We start from the raw sequence: 22911 nt of genomic DNA, 5'->3' as shown, positions 1-22911 counted from the left end.
TTTCAATGCTAGAAGCATTACATCAATCTTTCTCCCTCAATTATTTAACCAAATTATACTATTTAGTGGATTAAAAGGACCTCAGTGTTAAAGAGGGTCAATTTCGAAAGATCATCAAAACACATACCGTCATTGGTCCTAAGAAAAAAAAAAATCCACTAAAATATATTACAAGTGCAGGGAATTCTATAAATAGTGCTTAAAATTGTGCATCTAAATTTGGGTGCATGCCCAATTTTCATGCACAGTATAATTGAGTAATGAGCTTGGCATTAACAATCAATTATTGGTGCTAAGTGGCAGCAATTTGGAATTTACGCATGCATCTTGCTAAGCGCTATTCTATAGAGATTCATGTGTAAATTCTTTAGCATGCAACCGAAAAGGGGGTATGGCCTTGGGAGGGGCATGGGTGGGTCAGAGGTGTTCACTACAGATGCATGCATTATCATAGAATTTGAGGGATTCATGCCTAATTTAGGGTTCATTTGGTATAAAACCTTACACTTAACAGTTGGGCATGGATCCCAGCACTATCAGGCTTATTTTCGAAAGTGATCGCCGGCCATCTTCCAACATAAATCGGGAGACGGCCGGCGATCTCTCAAAAGCAGCGAAATCGGTATAATCGAAAGCGGCTTTTTTTGACAGCATTGCCGTTTTCCTTTCGCCACGCCAGCGAAAGTTCCAGGGGGCGTGTCGGTGGCGTAGCGAAGGCGGGCATGGGCGTGGCTACCAGATGGCCGGCTTTCGCGGATAATGGGAAAAAAAAGCAGCGTTAAGCAGTATTTCGCCGGGTTTACTTGGTCCTTTTATTTTCATGACCAAGCCTCAAAAAGGTGCCCCAACTGACCAGATGACCACTGGAGGGAATGGGGGATGACCTCCCTGTAGTCCCCCTGTGGTCACCAACCCCCTCCCACACTAAAAACATTTTTTTTAAAAACTTTTTTTTACCAGCCTGTATGCCAGCCTCAAATGTCATACCCAGCTCCCTGACAGCAGTATGCAAGTCCCTGGAGCAGTTTTAGTGGTGCAATGCACTTCAGGCAGGCGGAACCAGGTCCATCCCCCCCCCCCTACCTGTTACACACGTGGTGCTAAGTGTTGAGCCCTCAAAACCCCTCCAACCCCCCCCAAAAACCCACTGTACCCACATGTAGGTGCCCCCCTTCACCCATAAGGGCTATGGTAATGGTGTAGAGTTGTGGGGAGTGGGTTTGGGGGGATTTGGGGGGCTCAGCACCCAAGGTAAGGGAGCTATGCACCTGGGAGCTATTTGTGTATTTTTAAAACATTTTTAGAAGTGCCCCCTAGGGTGCCCGGTTGGTGTCCTGGCATGTCATGGGGACCAGTGCACTACAAATGCTGGCTCCTCTCATGACCAAATGCCTTGGATTTCGCTGGGTTTGAGATGGCTAGCATTTTTTTCCCATTATCGCTGAAAAACAAAACCAGCGATCTCAAACCCGGCGAACTCTGGCATTTGACCGGGCTAAAGCGTATTATCAAAAAAAAAAAAGGTGGCCGTCCATCTTTTTCAATAATACGGTTCCGGCCAGCTGTTGCGCCGCCGCCAAAATAGATCGCCGGTGAACTATTTCACCAGCGACGTTCAATTATGCCCCTCCACGTGCTATTCTGTAAACAGCGTCCAACTTGGAGTATCGTTTATAGAATAGTGCTCAGTATGCATTTTTTTCAGCGCCCAAATCTGGGTGCCATTTACTGAATTTAGTCTATAATGATTAAAATACTGAAATATAGTGATGACGTGGAGCTGAGCGGACGCCCAAAACACCGGCTCCGACCTGCTGGCATTTAAACCGTCAACAAACACCGTGAACCTCCCCGAAAGTGGTTCCCAAGCGAGGAGCTTAAGAGCGTGAAAGTGAGAGGAAAGCGTTGAGAGACTCAGAAACTCCCGTGACCTGTAAATCAGCAGGGTATGCCCGCTAAGACCCCGTAGGGGAAGAAGAGTGTTTGTGCTGAGTGAATCAAAATGGCGGCGGCTCCAGACACCCCGATAACAGGGCCGCTACCGCCGGAGCTGATATGAGAATTGGCGCAGCAGATCTCGGCGGTCCTGGAAGAAAAGCTAAGTTGCAGACCTCAGTAGACCAAATTCGAGAAGCGATGGAGCGCCAGAGCGCCCGATTACAACATGTCGAAGATCGGGTGTCGCAGTGTGAGGATGCAGCTGCGGGAACAAGCAGCAGACTAGCGGCATTGGAGCGAAAGTGCGAGCAATTGGAGAAGGCGGATGACCTAGAGAACCGCAGTAGACGTAACAATCTTCGGATTGTGGGTCTCCCCGAAACGGTCAAAGCGCCGGAGCTCCGGAAACTTGTGGAACAGTGGCTCCCTGCACAGTTGGGCCTAGATTTTGGCGGGAAACCCCCGCAGGTTGAGCAAATCCACAGAGTGGGGGCAGAGAGAGCTGTGGATAGCAGGCCGCGACAAGTACTGGCAAAGCTGCTGAATTACATGGACAAGGAGGCCATCCTGCAAGCTCATCGGCGCAAGCCAGGCCTGGAATATGAAGGCGCGAAAATAATGCTCTTCCAAGATTACTCAGCATTGGTAGCTGATCAGCGGAGAATCATGGGCCGCCAATGCAAAAGATTGTATGAGAAGGGAGTCCGTTTTTCTCTATTGTACCCTGCAAAGGTCCGAGTGCTACATGAGAATAAGACCTTGTTTTTTACGGACTCAGTGGCATTGGAAACTTTTGTGACCAATTTGAAATGAAACAAGAATTGCAGGGTTCATTGGGGGTTTTTCTGGAGCAGTATGTTGAGAGTGGCAGCAGGACATTAAGTTTTGTTTTGAGATGACTTTAGAGACGGAGGTCTGGTATGAGAGATCGTGAATCTGTGGTTGGGGAATGGAGAGTCTAGTGGCTGCAGAGAGGCTTGGAACCGTGGACCTGGAAGACAGGACTAGCACGCATGATAGCCCCTGCGGAACATGGAAACCAGCCTCCTAAACAGCTGCAAAGACCAACCACACCTGCAAGAGTTGAAAGGTGTTGGGAACTCCCTGTTGGAAGCCTTTTGGTATTAGGAGTTAATGATATGTTGTGTTAAAGATTGCTCTGTACTAGTTTTACATGTATTTTAACATTGCCTATGTTTGGGAACCGGGGGGAGGGGGAGGGAGGGAAGATAATGAGGGAAGGAGACCGGGAGAGTAGGTGGTGTGTGAGGAGGGTGTGTGTGTGTGTGTTGAGAACTGGAACGGTGTGGGGGAAGGGTTTGTGTTCTGTCAAGATGTGGGATGGCGGGAGGGTAACTCGGGAGGGACAGGGAAGGCAGTTGGGGGAAGGGGAGGGGGGATCAGGGGGAGAGAACAGGGGAAGTTGTAGTAGGGGGTTTCATGATTTTTCAGCTGAACAGCACGGGACCTTTTAAGGTAGCTTGGCAGTTCAAAGCAAGAGAGGGTAAACACTGTATAACGCAGGATGTGGAGGAGTGGTTTGGGGGCCCAGCTGGGAGGCTCTCGAACAGTATAAATGAGTTACACGCATGTGGTATGGTTGGGTGGGAAAGTAAATGGCCAATTTAAAGATTGTAACATTGAATGTTGATGGAGTGCACTCCCCAGTAAAACGCACAAAAATATTGCAGGCACTCAAGAGGCAGAAGGCCGGTATAGTTATGCTGCAAGAGACACACTTAAGCAAGATGGAGCACTTAAAATTAAAAAGGGACTGGGTAGGAGATGTCTTTTTTGCGTCTTATAATGGGAGACAAAGAGGGGTAGCTATATTATTCAAGAAAAACATTAATTTTGATTTGCACAGAATGTATCAAGACCCAGAAGGGAGATTCCTCATAGTGGCAGGTGTGAAAATGATGAAGCTGCTGTGATGATGAAGCTCCCACCTCAGGATCCCAGGTCCCTCTTTCACTCAGGGTGAGCTGGTTCTCAGTATGCAGATTTATGCAAATTAATCTACCACCCTTTTCTGCTCAGGGTGACCTGCTTCTCCAAAAAGCAAACACAGTCAGGTTTCACCTCTCAGGCTATTTTCATACACATCTTTATTCCAGCCTCTGGGGCACACTTCTTTTAGCTTAAAACACTTTCACAAGCTTAAACAGTTCTTCCAGCTTAACCATTTCATTTCTTCCTACTCAGTGCAATCTTCCATTTTAAACATTTCTTCTTGCACAGTTCAATGTCCATAGATTTCTTCCCCCTGAGCCCTCTCACACATCCATTTGGGCTCAGCACTAACTCAGTCCCCGGACACACAGTCCCTCTTCACTGTTCTAGACACACAGGCTTTTCAGCTGGGACACACAGTACCTCTTTGAACCCATAGTTCTTCTACCTGGCACTCTAGGGCCTTCTTCCCCCAGCCAGCTTCCTTCTTGGGAACACCCAGTTCTACTACCAGTCCAAAGGGCACAGCCAGTACTTCTCATGGGGATTCCTCTTTGCTTTAGTTACCAGCTCTCTTTTCCAGCAGCCAGCTCTCCTTCCTCCCTTCACAACTCAGGAGGAGTATAAGTAGTTAATAGCCAAACAGGACCCAGCCCATAACCTGCTGCACCTGTTTCTATCCCCAGGACTCTCCCCGGTCCTAGCGACCTCCAGCTATCCTCCAGGACTCGCCCCAGGTCCTAGCGACCTACAGCTATCCTCCAGGACTCGCCCCAGGTCCTAGCGACCTCCAGCTCTACCTCCCCTTTCTGGCTCCCTTCAGCGACTCACCCAGCCCTTTTCCCTGGACATTTTAGGGGGGACAACGCCCCCTAGGGGCCTAACCAGGGTAGGACAGCCTCTTCCTTCTTACACAGGAGAAATGCAGGGTAAAAAGGTAGGACTGTGTAGTGTTTATGCCCCTAACATATACTCCCACAAGTTTTTCACCCTATTGGTAGCAAAGCTGGTAACGTTTGATCAATATCAGCTGATCATAGGAGGTGATTTTAATATCCCCAGTGATCCTTCAATAGATTGCAAACCACCAAGGAAGATGGGTAAGGATCAGGAGGACAAGGGGGTAAATTTTCTGATGAAAGAGCTAGACTTAGTGGATGTGTGGCGTCATCAGCATCTTACTGAGACTGACTTCACCTTTTTTTCTCATCCACACGGGACGCATTCTCGACTTGACTACCTGTTAGTTCCATACTCGGTGGCCTTGAAAGTGCAGCAGTCGGGAATTGGGGAGCCAGAGGTGTCGGACCACTCACCAGTATGGATGGATTGGTGCTGGGGAGGGCGTGAGGGGGCAAGTCGCTGGCGCATGAATCCTGTGCTGTATCTAAATAAGGAGTTTCAGGCCTGCTTGAGGAAGGGTTGGATGGACTATCTCTTAGAGAATGAAGCGCAGGAAGTGACCCCGCGAATATTCAGGGAGGCCTCAAAGGTAGTTTTACGTGGCTTCCCAGAATAAGAAGCTTGGGGAAAGAATTCAGGCCCTCACAGTGGAATTGCAGGATACACGGCGAGTGCTCATTGGGTGTCCCTCTGACAAGAATAGGAAGGCATACCTGGACAGCAGGAAGGAAGTGCAAGAAGTACTGGAGGAAGGAGCACTTTATAATATTAGATTGTATAAATACAAGCTACATCGGTGGGGTAATAAAACAGGTAAACTGCTAGCATCATTAGTAAAACAGAAGTCGGCAAAAAGGTTTATACCTAAAATAAAGAATATGGAGGGTGAAGTTATAACCCAGTTGCAGGACATTAAAAAAGAATTTGTAGAGTACTACTCGAAGCTATACCAAACAGGGGAATTCTCGGAGAGAAAGTGTTTGGAATTCCTTGAGAGGGTGGGGCTGCCCACGCTGTCGGAAGACCAGCAGAGGGGGTTGAATGCACCCATCCAGGGTAAAGAAGTACAGCGGGTGATCAAGCGTCTTAAACTGGCTAAGGCGCCAGGCCCGGATGGGCTAGGGGCGGAATACTATAAAATCTTGCAGGATGTAATGATCGCACCCTTCATAGCTATGTGTGAAGAAGTCAGGGAGGGGGGCACGATGGGGCCTGTATTAAATCATGCGCACATTGTGCTGATTCCTAAGCCAGGGAAAGACGAAGAATTAGTGGGTTCTTACAGGCCCATCTCGTTGTTGAATCAGGACATAAAGATCTTAGCAGCAGTGTTGGCGGATAGACTGAGCCAGGTGATCCCTGCCCTGATTCATCCGGATCAGGTGGGCTTTGTCAAGGGGAGGTTCGCGTCAGCTAACATACTAAAAGTGAGTAGGATCTTATTAGAAGGCAGTGGGAGGGCGGGAGACGCCATAGTAGCAAGCCTTGACGCAGAAAAAGCTTTTGATAAAGTAGTCTGGCAATATTTGTTTTGGATCCTGGGGCGCTTCAGCATCCAAGACGAATTCCTGGGGTGGATCCGAGCGTTATACAATAACCCGACGGCGCAGCTTATTGTCAACGATGCGTTTCCCCTGGGAGGAGGAACTAGGCAGGGCTGCCCCTTGTCACCACTGTTATTTATACTCACCCTAGAGCCCCTGGCAGCGAAACTGCGGCAAAAGGTCACGTTAAAGGGATTGACAGTGGGAGGAGAAACATATATAATCAACCTGTTTGCAGATGATATGCTGCTGTTGCTGGACGAGGCAACTCGCACGTTGCCACTGGCAATGACAATCATTCGGGTCTTTGGGGATTTTTCAGGTCTTAGTATAAATTTTGACAAGTCCGAAGCACTGCCAGTAAGCGACCCTTGTATAAGTAGAGACTCGCAGTCCTTCCCACTCCGATGGGCCACCGAAGGTTTTAAGTATCTAGGGATTTATATTAGTGCGAATCCGATGTGGGTATATAAAAAGAATGTCATAGACCGGCTGGAAGAGGTTAAAAAGCTATGCCAGAAATGGAAAGACCTCCCAGTGAATTTTTTGGGGCGAATAGCGCTGGTCAAGATGGTGCTTCTTCCCAAACTACTTTATTCATTACAGATGCTCCCCCTGTAGGTGAAGAACTTGGAAGAGCGTTTGTACAAAAGCATTATAGGTACATTTATCTGGCATGCTAAACGCCCCCGAATAGCCTTTGCTAAATTGATTAGAAATAACGGACAGGGGGGTCTACGACTCCCGGACTTGCGAGTCTATAATGTGGCAGCATTGATGTGGTGGATACAAGAACTGATCTCGGAAAGGGGGTTCTTCGCCCCCCCCCCCCCCCGGGTTTCTGGGAAAGCTGGTGCAGGCCAAATGACCCTTTCACTGTTTTAGAGTCCTGGGCAGTACAAGGGGCAAAAAAAAGAGTAGAAAACCCTTATGTGGCAGCTCTTCAAATGGCTTGGAGATGGTGGAGAGGGCAAGAGGGAATGAGTGTGGGGGCTAGCCCGTTTCTGCCGCTGGTGGGAAATATGGCCTTCCCGGCGGGGTTGGGAACATCAGTTTTCAGCTTATGGAGAGACAAAGGTTGTAGATTTATAGGCCAGTTTAGGAAAGAAGGGGAGGACATATTCCCGACATTCGACATGGTCAGAAGTGAGCTACAGATCCCTGGCTCCCAGTTCTTTGCATATTTGCAAGCACGAGACTACATAATGAGTGTGGAGCGCAGGAGTAAGGCCATAGTGCGTTTTACTCAACTTGATCACATTTTTTTGCAGACAACCCCAAATTACAACAAATTGACAGGCTGGTGTCAAATAATTAGGGAGCGTCTGTGGGCGCCTTACATGGCACTGCTAGCGGAAGCCTGGAGTAAAGATGTAGCAGAAGAGGTATCAGTGGAGAGATTGAGTGCCATTTTCCGAGGCCTGCGGAGGCTTACCCCGAATGCGTCACTGCAAGATACACAATATAGAATCCTTTATAGGGTACACATATGTACAGCTAAGGGGAAAGCCCTGGGGATGTGGGATAGTGATATGTGTGACAAGTGTGGAGGGGCAGTGGGCACCTTCTTGCACTCATTCATGGAATGTCCAGCCCTGCAGGCATTGTGGACTGGGGCAATTGGAATTCTAGAAAAGATTTTACTGCGCACAGTGGAGTGGCAGTACTCAATTACATTAATGGGGTGTGGGCAGGCTCTTAGGGAACAGGGGCTGAGGGAGTCGCACTGCAAATTCGTATTGTTAGCAATGATCTTGCTTAAGAGATGCGTGTTGAAGCAGTGGGTGAGTCCGGAACCCCTTTCCCTGGCAGCATGGAGAAACAGTATGGTTGAAATGGCTAATTGGGTGGCTATGCGATATAAATTCTCGGCCTCCTTGTGTGCCCGTCAGTATCGAGACCTGTGGGGGAGAACAAGTACCTTCTTGCAGATGTCAAACTGCGGATCTGATTAAATGGAGATGTGTGCTGATTAAGCGACGAGAGGAAGCAGGGGGGGAAGAGCGGGAGGAGGGAGGAGGGAGGGGGGATTTTGTTGGGGAGGAAAGTTTTGGAAAATATCATGGAGGTCAACGGGCTATGAGAGATGTTGATATTGTGTGTTTCTGCTGCACTGATGTTGTTTTTGTTGCCTGTATCTGACTCCATGAGACAATAAACATAATATTAAAAAAAAAAAGAAACGTAGAAAAATGTAGGCAAATAAAGACCATATAGCCTAAAAAAAAAAATACTGAAATATAAGAAGCTGCCTCCATAAATAGCAAAAAAAAAAAAAATTAACACCGTCTAAGGGCTTCTTTTACAAAGTGGCACTACCAATTAGCGGCACGCTGAATGCAAAGAAGCCCATTCAATTTCCATGGGCTTCTTCACATTCAGCGTACACTAATCAATAGCACTGCTTTGTATAACGTGTCCTAAGAAAGAGAACATTTAATATATTTATTTATTTTATTGCTTTTGTATCCCACATTTTCCCACCTATTTGCGGGCTCAGTGTGGCTTACAATACATTGTACTGAGTTTCTTCACTTCCAGCGCTGCAGTGAAATGAAAAAGTCAACTTGCAGGGAATGAGCCTTCAATCTTCATCTGAGGGATCTAGTGTCCCACTATATTAAGTATAGATCAAGTAGGTCCTGACAAGGGCACCTTGTTTCACCCTCCCCCCCCCCCCCCCCCCCCCCCAGGCTGCCCAGGAGACTTCAATTTGCCATAAAATTGCAACTCAGACTGCAACTCAGTCTGAAGGCTACAAAATGACTAGAAATGGTCCTTTTTCTCCACTAAATGGTATGATTTAGTAAAATAATTAGGAAAAAATATTGGTTTAACGCTTCTAGCATGGAAAGAATTTCATGTGATATTTGTATTTCTGTAATATTATAAAAGCTATTTGGTGTGTGTATATTGCCACATACATGCTAAAATAACTTTTATAAAATTACCCCCTTTATATCCAGGGGACATGCTCCACCTCAGGCATTATTTGGAAAGGTGGGCTAAATTACCATTAAGGTACACCTCAGTGAATCTAATCTCCAATGTACATTACCGCCTCCACAGCAGAACTTAGCCCAGGGCAGATTTAGCAGAGCTGAGTGTGCTTGGATAAATTCAGACTGACCAGAGCCCTCATCTCCCAACTCTGTGAATTTGTCTCGACACCTTGCCTCCCGTGTAGATCACCCTCACAGCTTGTCTGTTGAGGCGAATGTGATGACTGCTCTGCTATCTGGTTATTGGCTCCTTTCATTACCATCTCTATGCCGATGACTCCCAAATCTACCTCTCTATCCCCGAAATCTCAACCAGCATCCAGACCAATGTGTCAGCCTGCCTATCTGATATCGCTGCCTGGATGTCTCAACGTCATCTGAAAGTTAACATGGCCAAAACCGAGCTTCTCATCTTTCCCCCTAAACCTACCTCTCCTCTCCCCCCTTTCTCTATTTCTGTGGATGGCACTCTTATTCTCCCTGTCTCATCTGCTCGTATCCTTGGGGTCATCTTTGACTCCTCTCTCTCCTTCTCTGCTCATTCAGCAGATTGCCAAAACCTGTCATTTCTTTCTCTATAACATCAGCAAAATCCGTCCCTTCATCTCTGAGCATTCTACCAGAACCTTTATCCACACTGTTATCACCTCTCGTCTTGATTATTGTAACCTGCTTCTCACCGGCCTCCCTCTTAGCCATCTCTCTCCTCTTCAATCAGTCCAAAACTCTGCTGCGCGACACATTTTCCACCAAAGTCGCTATGCTCACATTAGCCCCCTCCTTAAGTCACTTCACTGGCTCCCTATCCGTTTTTGCATTCAATTCAAACTTCTCTTATTGACCTATAAGTGCATTCACTCTGTCGCTCCCCAGTACCTCTCCACTCTTGTCTCTTCTTACGCCCCCCCTCGGGTACTCCGTTCTGTTGATAAATCTCTCTTATCTGCCCCCTTCTCCTCTTCTGCTAATTCCAGACTCCATTCCTTTTATCTTGGTGCACCTAACGCCTGGAATAGACTTCCCGAGCCTGTACATCTAGCCCCCTCTTTGGCCGTTTTCAAGTCCAAACTTAAAGCCCACCTCTTTACCACTGCTTTTGACTCCTAATCCTCACTTGCCCTGTCCTTTTATCCTCACCTCTTTATTCCCTTATCCTTAATTGTTCTGTCTGTCTGCCTGTCTTATCTAGATTATAAGCTCTTTGAGCAGGGACTGTCTTTTTGTGTATGGTGTACAGCGCTGTGCATGCCTTGTAGCGCTATAGAAATGATAAGTAGTAGTAGTAGTAGTAGTAGAAGACAGGACTGACATCAGATAAATTATTTGTATCCAGATGTGTCTACTTTATCACTTTTTTCTGGAAATTATGGCTGCAGGAGCTGAAGGAAGTACAAAAGAACTTCTGTGAGATAATTAATCAGAGCTATTGCTTTCACCTATTTAAGCTTGGCCCATTAAAGGTATCAGGAAGTCGTTTATTGAAACCATAAGTCTGAACATTTAGATCTGATGTAAGTAATGCTTACTCACGATGGAAGTTGTAACTAAGTTTCCTAGTTCCCCTTATAACACCCTTTTCAGGTTTATTAAAAATTTGATATACCGCCCTAGAGTAGAAACAGAAGACAGAAAAGGAAGAAAAAGGAACTCCATTTCAAATAGGACAGTAAAGGAGGGACAAAATGTTGGGTAGTAAAGAATAATAAAGCTGAAGTATGCAGGGCTCCCCGGGCAGGACTCAGATAATCACTCTCATGTATTATAAGCATTGTAAGTTCTATACCTGATGTTAAGCTGGAACAGTGCAAAGCACACCACCAAAATAATATTCCTCATGTCCAAAGTCTCTGTCTCTCTCTTGTTAGAGAAATATTGGTAGGCACTTCCTGAGTCACTTAAGGGGCTCTTTTACTAAGGCGTGCCGAAAAGTAGCCTGCGCTGGTGTAGGCGTATGTTTTGGATGCATGCAGGTCAAATTTTCAGCACACCTAGAAAAAAGGCCTTTTTTGTGGCCAAAAATGGACATGAGGCAAAATTAAAACCAGCGAGCATCCATTTTTGGCCTGAGACATTACTGCTACCCACTGACTTAGCGGTAAGGTCTCATGCACTAACCGGGTGGTAAGCGGCCAGTGTGTGTAAACTGACGATTACCGCCAGGTAAGCGCCACACGGTAGAAAATAAAAAATATTTTCTACCGTGTATTTTGGACACACGCTAAAAATGGAATTACCACCCAGGGCACGCGGTAGCTGGGCGGTAGTTCTAATTTGACGCATGTTGGGCACGCGCCTTAGTAAAAGGGCCCCTTAAAGAGTAAGGTGTCTAGATCCGCATTAATTAAAACTCTCCTGCTAAGAACTTAATTTGAGGTGCCTATTTTTACAAGATTCTTAAATTTGACACCTAAAAATTGAGTGGGGTCAGTTAAGTTGAAGTAAGTTAAGCCCCTAGTGCTCATATTCAGTGTTAGACACCTAAAAGGGTGAAAATATAGCAGGCCTAAATTTAGGCACTCTAGTCAAGCGCTTAACTGTCATTGCACCTCAAGGTGAATCGACCCCTAACACTTTCTTTGTAACCTATGTTAAGGTCCCTCTAATACAGTGATTCTCCAAAAGTGTGTCATGAAGAGCTGGGAGTGTGTCACCAAAAATTTGGCATAGATAGCAAACCCATTCTTTCCTTAATAACTATGTGTGCCTGTAGGTTGAGGAGAGCACAAAGCAAGGATCCAGGTACATGAAATCCCCATAACTGCTCCCTCATATTCCCAGTGATCACTGCTGCCAGCAGCTCAAGCTGGAAATATAATAGGTCTGCATCTGCCCTCTTGCCCCTACCTGCTATCAGCACCACTGCATTCTGAACCTAACTGTGCTTCCACCACAATCACTGTTGCCACCAGCCTAGGCTGGAAATGTTGCATCCTTCCCCCTGCCTTTTGTCCATGATCACTGTTGCCAGCCTGGCCAAGACGTGGGGTCCTGTTCTCTCCCTGTGGCCACAATTACCATTGCTAGCTGTAGAGAAAGAGGAGATGGCCTGAGGTAACATTCTACCCCCACCCCCCATTTGACTCTTTCTTTATGCTAACTCTGATTGGGTAAAGAGGGTAATTTTTAAATGTCAGCAGGAGGAAATTTGAGAGGGGAAAGAGAAAGAAGATACACATGGGGTGGGGCATGACAAAGAAGGTATAAACCTGGTGCAGAGAGGGTGGTAAGTGCCCCTGCCCCTTCAAAAAAAGAGCTTTCAGAAATGAGATTAGATGGGAACTCAAGGATTAGGAGTGGACTAAGGGAGTCTGGTGGGAGTGTATAGATTTTGTGACTGAATGGGTGCTTGTGGGTGAAGGAAATGGGCACAGTTTGAATAGGGATTAAGGCAGTGGCTCCCAAATCTGGTCCTGGAGGTACCCCAGCTAGTCAGGTTTTCAGGATATCCACAATGAATATTCATAAATAATTACAATACAACCAACACAATATAACCTAAGATCATTAAAACAATCTGTCCGCAAAAGTGACTCCCACTGCACTCCCCCAAGCGCTGGTACTCTCAAAATTAATTTGTATTGTTGACTCTCAAAACACAATTCCCTGGAGGTAGAAAAGTCATCATTTAGCAAGCCATAACTGTAAAATGTTTATAAAAAGATATTTGAAAATAGATGAAAAATCATCACCTGCTTGCAATGTACTTAGTGCTCTCAAAGTCCACCAACCAATACATGTTGAACACTTGACAATCAACGATTCTCAATATGCCGACTTGCTTGAGGAAGAGTCAACCCCCACTCAATCATGGGGTTTTGGAGAGGAATATCACTGCTGCAAACCAGCAACACAGTGCTCAAATGTCACTCATCATCGCATCATCACACTCACAAACAACTTTATTAGGCCCAAGTCGACTCTTATTCAAGAAAGTCGACTTATTGAGAATCATTGATTGTCAAGTGGCAATAAGGGCAGAACAGCTGGGTGGGGGCATCTGCAAAGGATGTGTTAATTCCCTGAGGTACTTGAAAGAAATCATAGAGGGGCGGGTCAGGGTGGAGAGATGATGTCACATTAAGAATAGCGTGGAGGTGCTGGGAAAGAGGAGAAAGTAAAAGGTCTGTGAAGTGATGATATAAAGTGAAAATAAAGGAGCTAGAGAGGACGTAAAAGGGGGACTGGGAAGCTAAACAGGGGATAAGGGAAAAAGAAAGGGCTGAAAAGACACTGGGAACATCTCAGAAAAGTTAATTGTCCACAATAGTGATTACAAAAAAAATTATTTTCAGTTTTTAGTGATTAGGAAAGCATCAGTTTTGGCAACATGTATGTTTAAAATCTATAGGGTCCTTTAACTAAGCTGTGGTAAGCACTAATGTATGCTTACCGCAGGTTAAAAACCACTACCAAGGGGTGCTCAGGTGTTCTGTGGCAGTTTCAGGATCAGTGCACACTTCCCATTCACTAGAAAATAGATTTCTTAGTGCTGGGGGTATGTTTGGGGGTGGAGAGTAGGCATAATCTGCACTAATCGGTTAGTGCAGCTACATTGCCGCAAGCTAACCAATTAGCACAGGATTAGCACGTGAGCCCTTAACACCTAGAAAATAGGTATCAGAAAGTGCTCATACGCTAATGGGGAAATTAGTGTGTGGCCATTGTTGTAATTTATTTATTTATTTGTTACATTTGTATCCCACATTTTCCCACCTATTTGCAGGCTCAATGTGGCTTACATAGTACCATAAAGGCGTTCGCCAATTCCGGAATGAACAAATACAGTAATGTTATGGTAGAATAAGGTTCGTGTGTTCAGACACATTAGGGAATCGTAGAGAGGAAGAGTTATTGTTATTATATGTCCATTACGAGCTGTGGTTTCGTTGTGTTGCAGGGTACAGGCATTTAAGTTGGGTCGGTAGGGTATTCCTTTTTGAACAGGTTAGTTTTTAATGATTTCCAGAAGTTTAGGTGATCAAAAGTTGTTTTCATGGCTTTTGGTAATGCGTTCCATAGTTGTGTGCTTATGTAGGAAAAGCTGGATGCGTAGGTTGATTTGTATTTGAGTGCTTTGCAGCTTGGGTAGTGGAGATTTAGGTATGTTCATTTTGATCCTGTTGTGTTTCTGGTTGGTAGGTCTATAGGAAAATGGAGCCATTTCACTGCCGAGCTAAAAGTGGCCTCAGCCTGTGGGAAAGCCCCGGGCTGAGGATAACTTTGGCTACTTTTTAGCACAGCTTAGTAAAACGGCCCCTTTATATTTTGCATACTCCAGGATGAAGTGCACTTTTAAATTTCTTCTGTGTTGTACTGCTCACAGAGATTGACTTCTTAGGATTAACATTTTAATTTTTGATCCTTCATTTTGTAATTGGTAGGGGTTGGTCTGTGTTCTGTGTGTGACGGATTCTGTTGACATGCAGTCTCTGTGCAAGGATCTATAGCAGTTCAATTTGCTTGTTTTTTTCCAATAAGAAGTATACTGGTATTCTATATCTGCACTGCTACCTTTTTAAAGGTACAGTCCTTGCTGTATGTACTGAGAGTTGTGTTATTATGGTACAGAATGTTTACTACAGAGATTCTAAGCAGCTTATTTGCATGGTTTTGTGTTACTTCATAAAGTAATTGGCAGAAAAGGGACTGTGTGTTGTTGTTTCCAAGGTGATACCAGGTTTTGAATAAGCATTTTGGTAAACTGTAAGGGGAAATCCTAGGTCTCCTCTACATAGATGACAAAACAAGTAAAAAAACTTATTATGTTGACAGTAACTTTAGTGTGAATTTCTTCACCATTCAACCACATATTGAAAAACTGTGTTCAGCATGTCAGTCCCAAATTATTTTTGTGCAAAAAAATAATAAATAAAATAAAATAAAATAATGTAATAGTTTAAAAAGTTCATAAAAAATCAATTCTAAGTTGTCTTCCATCATTTTTAACCACAATAAAATATTTGGGCTCTTGTGTTCGACTGCAGATTGGAGTATTCAGTGTTTCATACACATAAATGAAGTCTGTCACAACAGAAGTTTCAGAACCATTGTCCTAGTATAATTAATATAATAGTATAATTGCTCTGGCTTAACAAGCAACACACAGTGTCAGTGGTAACCATCTTGGGACCTTTTTACTTACCTCTTGCTGCTACCCAATGCAAAGGTGTCTTATCACTCCAGTCTGAATCTTTTGCATTTGGGTCATGGAGCCCTTTCTTAAGCAGCTCTTCCAGTTTATCATAATCTCCCAAGGCAGCAGCTTCGTGGAGCTCCGTCATGTCTGGGAGTTTGCCAATTGCTTGCAAAAGATATATATAAAAATAAAGGTTCTTCATGTGCCTACCAAAGATCAAACATTCAGAAAATGCAGAAACAGAACATACACAGCAGAGAATTCTTACCGTGGGAGGGTACTCAGAATCAGAACTTAGTGAATTATAAAGGAAGGCGAGTCAAATAAAATTATTTAATTTACTGAAAAAGGAAAAAAATAATATTACAAAAGTCTGGCAACAGCCTGCTAAATGGTAGCATTTTCCTTGTATTCTCTGCTTGCTTGCTTGTTTGGATGGAATTCTAAAGGAACCCAGGACTGGAGAACAGAACTCAAGTGATCCACTGCCCGTCTTGATAAGAGAGAATGGCAGGAAGTGGAATCAACAACAAGAAAACCATAAGCTAAAGAGGGCAGAGACCTCACATGCCGCATGCAAGCTGAGAAGATGCATCCTCTCCTACCAACTTATTCCTTTGTCTGTTGTCACTTGCTGCCATGGCAATTAGCCCCGCCCCTCTTTCAGATGTAACATTTTAACAGGGATTTCCAAGATATCTGAATGCACTGAAATCTTTTCCTTACCAAAGAAATCAACCTGTAGTGAAAATCCAGAAGAATGTCAAGTAACAGCAGCAGTCTGAAACTGAAATACATTTTTTCATGTAGTTACTGAAGTAGAGGGTTGATAGAAAAGGCAATCTGCCTACAAAATAAATCATTCTTTTACTAAAGATTAGCGCATATTATCTGCAGCAGGGCTCATAGGAATAAAATGGATCCTGTGGCAGATAAAATGCGCTAATGTTTAGTAAAAGACCCCCTTAGTTTCTAAAACAACAGAAATTATAGGCCAATCAAAAAGATAGTTTAAATTAAAACAAGGGTATCATGGAAAGAAATTGTGATTCTCATTATTATACTTAGAGTTCACAAACTTTTTCTCAGCATTATATGTTCACACAAAAAATGTAGATTCCCAAGTATGATGCTCAATTTTGTTTCAATATCAGCATCACAGAAAATGACTTGCTATACTCTGAGAACCCCCACCACCCACAACGGAGTAGGAGGGAAAAATATGAAGAATTGCTAGAGTTGGAACATCAGAATGTGACATTCCAGGACACTCTTTCTTATCATTGTAAATAACAAATAGCCTGCCCGTTATGGAATGCCTTGTCCCCCTCAGTCAGCAAAGCACACCTTGTCCTTATATGAAGCTATCAGTATTTAACACCAGCATTTCTTCCATCATTTGTATTTAATTTTTGATGTTATGTTTCAATCTTATTATTTAAGACACTTACAGAAAATCAACTTTAAAACAGAAGTATTACAAATTACCATAACCAAACCCCATTTCCTGCCCTCCCCCAACCCCCCCCCCCTCCATCCCACCCAAATGAAATCCAGGGAGAAATGGGAAAGCACACATCCCACTAAAGAGTTATTTAAAAGTTTAAAGTTTAAAAGCCTACTACATGCCTGGTGCGGCAAAGTAAGCCAAAAAGGTTCCCAAGTGTCTACAAAAATCCGACCAGCAGCACTATTTAGGTCCGTCAGTCCCTGGCGCTCCATATGTAGTTGTTCCAGCATGTAGGCTTTCCAACGCTGGAGAACAGGAGGTTCCGGGGGCAGCCAGGCTAGAATGGTAGTTTTGAGACCAAATGATAGGGATCTGCGCAAGAATCGTTTAAATCCTAGTGGAATAGGGTCATCCAGCACGTGGAGGGGCATAATCGAAAGGGATGCCCAAGTTTTGCTGAGGACATCCTCAGGGACATGGGCGTCCATCTTTCGTTTCAATAATACGGTCGGGGAAGCCCAAATCTTGACATTTAGGTCATCCCTAGAGATGGTCGTCCCTAGTCTTGGTCGTTTCTGATTTTCGGCAATAATGGAAACTAAGGACGCCCATCTCAGAAACAACCAAATGCAAGCCCTTTGGTCATGGGAGGAGCCAGCACTCTTAGTGCACTGGTCCCCCTGACATGCCAGGACACCCACCGGGCACCCTAGGGGGCACAGCAGTGGACTTCAGAAATTGCTCCGAGGTACATAGCCAGTGGTGTGCTGGTAAATTTTTAACAGGCTCTCTCCCTGGTTCACCTCGGCGCCCCCCCCCCCCCCCCCCCCGTCCACCACTGCGCCCCCCCCCCCCAAAATTGCAGAGCTGGTTATAGCCGGGGGGGGGGGGGGGGGCAATGCATTACTCTCTCCAAGAAAAAAAATTAAATGACCCCAGGTTCCAATCTAATTCATGTTTAATATGGGATAAAATGCCATAAATAAGTAAAGAAATATAAACTTTTAACGTTCAGCACCTGATTCTCAAAGTGGACATATTCCAAACACTATAATGAAAATAAAATTATTTTTTCTACCTTTGTTGCCTGGTGACTTTATTTCTCTGATCATGCTGGCCCAGTATCTGATTCTGCTGCTCTCTATCTGTTCCCTTGACTCCATTTCCAGGGCTTCCTTTCCATTTACTTCTTTTCTTTCCTCCTTTCTTCTTCATTTCTGGTCCTCCGCAGACTTGACTGTACAGTGGATCCAGCTTCTGCCTATTTTCTCCATCCATGTGCAGTTTCTCTCCTCACTTCCTTTCCCCTCATCTAATCTCCTTCCTCTATCTTCCCTCCATTTCCAGCATTTCTTCTCTCTCCCTTCCCTCCCCTCCATCCATGTCCTGAAACTCTCCTCTCTCCCCTGCCCCCCTCTATCCATCCATACCCAGCAATTCTCTTCTCTCCCCTGCCCCCCCTACCCATCCATGCCCAGCAATTTTCTCTCCCCTGCCCCCCTCTACCCATCCAAGCCCAGCAATTTCTTCTCTCCCCTGCCCCCCTACCCATCAATGCCCAGCAATTCTCTTCTCTCCCCTGCCTCCCTCTATCCATTCATGCCCAGCAATTCTCTTCTCTCCCCTGCTCTCCATGCCCAGAAATTCTCTTCTCTCCCCTGCTCCCCTCTACCCATCCATGCCCAGCAATTCTCTTCTCTGCCCCCCTCTACCCATCCAAGCCCAGCAATTCTCTTCTCTGCCCCCTCTACCCATCCAAGCCCAGCAATTCTCTTCTCTCCCCTTCCCCCCTCTATCCATTCATGCCCAGCAATTCTCCTCTCCCCTGCCCCCCTCTACCCATCCATGCCCAGCAATTCTCTTCTCTCCCCTGCCCCCCTCTACCCATCCATGCACAGCAATTCTCTTCTCTCCCCTACCCCCTCTACCCATCCATACCCAGCGATTCTCCTCCTTCCCCTGCCCTCCCACTCCCATCCATGTCCAACAATTCTCCGTTGCCCCCATCCACCCCTCCCGCTCCCATCCATGTCCAGCAATTCTCCGTCACCCCCATCCTCCCCTCCCGCTCCCATCCATCTTTTTTTACCTCTGTTGAAGCGCCGCGTTATTTACAGCCCTGCTGCCCGTCTCTAGGCTTCCCTGTTCGCTTCTTGATGAGTTTGTTCCCTTAGTCCCGCCTTCGTGGAAAAAGGAACTGACATCAGAATGACATCAGAAGGCGGGGCTAAGGGAACAAACTCATCACGAAGCGAACAGGGAAGGCTAGAGACGGGCAGCAGGGCTTTAAATAACGCGGTGCTTCAACGGCGGTAATAAAAAAAGATGGATGGGAGCAGGAGGGGAGGATGGGGGCGACGGAGACTCGCTGGACATGGATGGGAGTGGGAGGGGAGGTAAGCATGGCCTGTGTTGGCGCCCTCCTGCCATGCTTACCTCGTTCACTGGAGCCGGCTCGTCCTGGAGAACAATCCGCTTGCAAGATCTTGCAAAATTTAACAAGCGGCTCTTGCGAGCCGGTGCGAGCCAGCTCCAGCACACCACTGTAGCTCCCTTACCATTTGTGCTGAGTCCCCCAAAACCCACTACCCACAACTGTACACCATTACCATAGCCCTTATGGGTGAAGGGGGGCACCTAGATGTGGGTACAGTGGGTTTCTGGTAGGTTTTGGAAGCCTCACATTTACCACCACAAGTGTAACAGGTAGGGGGGGGCCTGGGTCCGCCTGCCTGAAGTGCACTGCACCCACTAAAACTGCTCCAAGGACCTGAATACTGCTGCGATGGACCTGAGTATGACATTTGAGGCTGGCACGACATATTTTTAAAGTTGTTTTTTGAGGGTGGGAGGGGGTTAGTGACCATTGGGAGAGTAAGGGGAGGTGATCCCCGATTCTCTCCAGTGGTCATCTGATCAGTTCGGGCACCTTTTTGTGCCTTGGTCGTAAGAAAAACTGGACCAGGTAAAGTCGTCCAAATGCTCATCAGGGGCGCCCTTTTTTTTCCATTATGGGTCGAGGACGCCCAATTGTTAGGCATGCCCAACTCCCGCCTTCTCTACGCCTCTAACACGCCCCCAGGAACTTTGGTCGTCCTCATGACGGAGAGCAGTTGGGGACGCCGAAAATCGGCTTTCGATTATGCCGATTTGGGCAACCCTGTGAGAATAACGTCCATCTTCCGATTTGTGTCGAAAGATGGGCGTCCTTCTCTTTTGAAAATAAGCCTAATAGTGACCAAAAAGGTTCGGCGCTGTTCAACAATAGCACAAGACCACCAATGCTGGAGTTTTCTGAAGAGGGAGCTCCAAAACTGCTGTACCTGTGGACAGCTCCAGAACATATGTCCCAAGGAGGCATTAGCTGCTTTGCACTTCAAGCAGGCCCCACTGGAGGTAATTCCTGCCTGACTTGCTCGCAATGGAGGCACATGCAACTGCAGGACAAACCTATACTGAGTTTCCTTGTACTGCATATTAACTACATGTTTATGTAAGTCTATAACAAAATTGTGCAGGATCAGGGCAGACACAACAAACCCAAGGTGCTAAAGATGTGTAATCAAGGTCTGCAGTTAAATCCTGGAGAAAGCGATGATGAAAGGTTTAAGGCACTTTCTGTTGTGCACCTGAGGTGAGTGCTTCTGCCCAGGTGTCTTGGACAACTTCAGTTAGATCAGTCCATTCAATCTGGAGATGTAAGGATGCAACTGATAGTAGGCGTAAAAATGAGTGTCAGGTATACCATATTCTCATTGCAAATCAGAAAAGGGCTTGAGCTTGCCCTCCTCCGTTATCACTTGAGAAAAATATTTAAAACCCTTTGTAGTCCAGTGAGAAAAGGTGCCCGGTCCCTGAGCTGGGGAAAATACCGGGTTATCACAAGTCATTATATACGGAGTCACCGGGGCAATGTTTATAAATTCTTCCTGGGAATGGGCGGGTACCAAGCAATATATGACTCATACGAACCCCAGGTAACATCCCCACCTCCAAAGTGGGGACAGAGCAGTAATTTGTTCCCAGCAGCCAATTAAACATGTGATGCATGCTAGTAGCCACTGTCAAATGTAATTTGGGTTTCTGCAGAATTCCCATCGACAATCTAGGATGTTTTCCTCCCCCACAGATAGCGTTGTATAAGACAGTGTAGCCGTCACTGTTCCTGCACCCCCAAAAATAATGGGGAACAACTGAAATACGAAAAGCCAATGTGGGGCCACTATCATATTTCACAAATGAATATAACCCCACAGTGAGTACATACGGTCCACATTTGCAATTTCCTCAAAGTCTCTTCTAATAGTGGGGATAAATTCTTGTGGTACAGAGAAGAGATCCATTAGGAAATAAATACCTAGATACTTTAACTGCTGCAATTCCCATGTCAAGGGAAATGGGCCTTGAAATGATCTTTGACTAGAGGGCTAAGTGGCATTGCTTCAGACTTTTGAAGATTCAGTTTTAGCCCCGAAAACTGCCCATAAGTCTGAATGAGGTGTAAAAGTTTGGTAAGCGACCGTCCAGGATCAGACAATAAAAGGAACAGTTCATCAGCGAAGGCAAGGGACTTCACCTCCTGCCCATGTATGGTAACCCCAGAGATAACCATTTCAGAAAGGCTCTATGCTAAGAAGAAATAACAATTGGGACACTGGGCACCCCTGCCTGGTGCCTCTTTGAACAGAAAAGGACCTTGTGTGCTCCCCATTGACTAAAAGATGTGCCCAAGGGTCCTTGTATAGGACAGTTATAGCATTGTAATACCAACCTTTGAATCCCATTTTGGTAAGTACTGCCCATGTGTCCAGGCAATGGTGTCAAAACCTTTCTCTGCGTCAAGGCTAACAGCTAATGCTGGAAGATTCTGACATCGGCAATAAGACATTGCCATTATAATTTTCCTTACGTTGTGCACAGATTGCCGCCCTCTCACAAATCCCACCTGTTCCTTCCCCAGTGAAGTAGGAAGGAAAGTCGCCAAACGATTAGCTAAGACTGTATTTATAAGAACATAAGAATAGCCATACTGGGTCAGACCAATGGTCCATCTAGCCCAGTATCCTGCTTCCATCATTGGCCACTCCAGGCCACATGTACCTGACAGAAACCCAAATAGCAGCTACATTTCATGCTACCAATCCCAGGACAAGCAGTGGCTTCTCCCATGTCTATCTCAATAGTAGACATTGTATGTTACACAAGTATACCATACCTTGCTGGGTGTACTCGTGTAACATACTATTCAAGGCGGTTTGAGTTGACATAAAAACTGTTTTCCACTATTAGGTAGGATTTCATACATAGGCTCGCTGAACCTTCTTAAGCGGGCATTCCAAATGCAAAATTCCCACTGCCGCGCACTACTATATGCTATGACCTCTCCTTTGATCACTGCTTTGCCGCATCCCAGAAAAGTATAGGGTCTTCCCTATGTTGTTGATTCTGCTCCACATAGTTGTTACACTTCTTGTGCAAGTATTCTCGGAAGTCAGCGTTATGATATAGGTACGTCAGGAAATGCCATCCAGGATTTGCATGGAAGTGTGAAGGGGCCTCCAAAACTAAGTGCACTGGAGTGTGATCAGAGACAACCTCAACTCCGAACTCTGAGGAACGTATCGCCTCAAAAACCACTATAAGAGGTTTTCCTAAATATGGCAACAACGCAACAGCTCCAGGTAAAACTCCAGATTGAAAGGGGTAGGCCCACATACGCCTAATAGGTACAGTTCCCTGCTCAGTATCCACATTTTAAGGAGTAAATATCTCTCTTGGGGATCAGCATAATGTATGCAGGCTATATCTGCCCTTCCCCGGTGTCACAATGTCCAGGAATGGAGTGAGCCCTTGTGCCGATCCAAAGATCAGCAGTCAGAAATCCCCACACTTCACCCGCGGCGACCACCATTCCCCAGAGGTTGAGCCCGTGGGTTCAGATGGCCAGCAGGACTTGGAAGTGGGATGACAGCAGGACTCAGGAGA

At 45.7% G+C, this 22911-nt stretch overlaps 1 protein-coding gene across 2 annotated transcripts in view; it reads right to left on the bottom strand.

The window, feature by feature from the left end:
- Window positions 1–22911, bottom strand: part of ANKRD66 (ankyrin repeat domain 66) — a 61251-nt gene that overhangs the window by 32972 nt on the left and 5368 nt on the right. The window contains exons 2-3 of one of the 2 annotated variants that reach the window (XM_030198786.1): window positions 16203–16263; window positions 15483–15641 (exon numbers count right to left, since the gene is read on the bottom strand). In XM_030198786.1, coding sequence (XP_030054646.1) covers window positions 15483–15621 — 139 coding nt within the window. In that variant the 5' untranslated portion in view covers window positions 15622–15641; window positions 16203–16263. Of the gene's footprint in view, window positions 1–15482; window positions 15642–15744; window positions 16032–16202; window positions 16264–22911 lie in introns of those variants that run through there. The other variant, XM_030198785.1, reaches the window with a different exon arrangement.

Source organism: Microcaecilia unicolor, chromosome 3 (genome assembly GCF_901765095.1).
Source record: "Microcaecilia unicolor chromosome 3, aMicUni1.1, whole genome shotgun sequence".
Classification (NCBI taxonomy): domain Eukaryota; kingdom Metazoa; phylum Chordata; class Amphibia; order Gymnophiona; family Siphonopidae; genus Microcaecilia; species Microcaecilia unicolor.
This window is presented reverse-complemented; position numbering and strand designations above follow the sequence as displayed.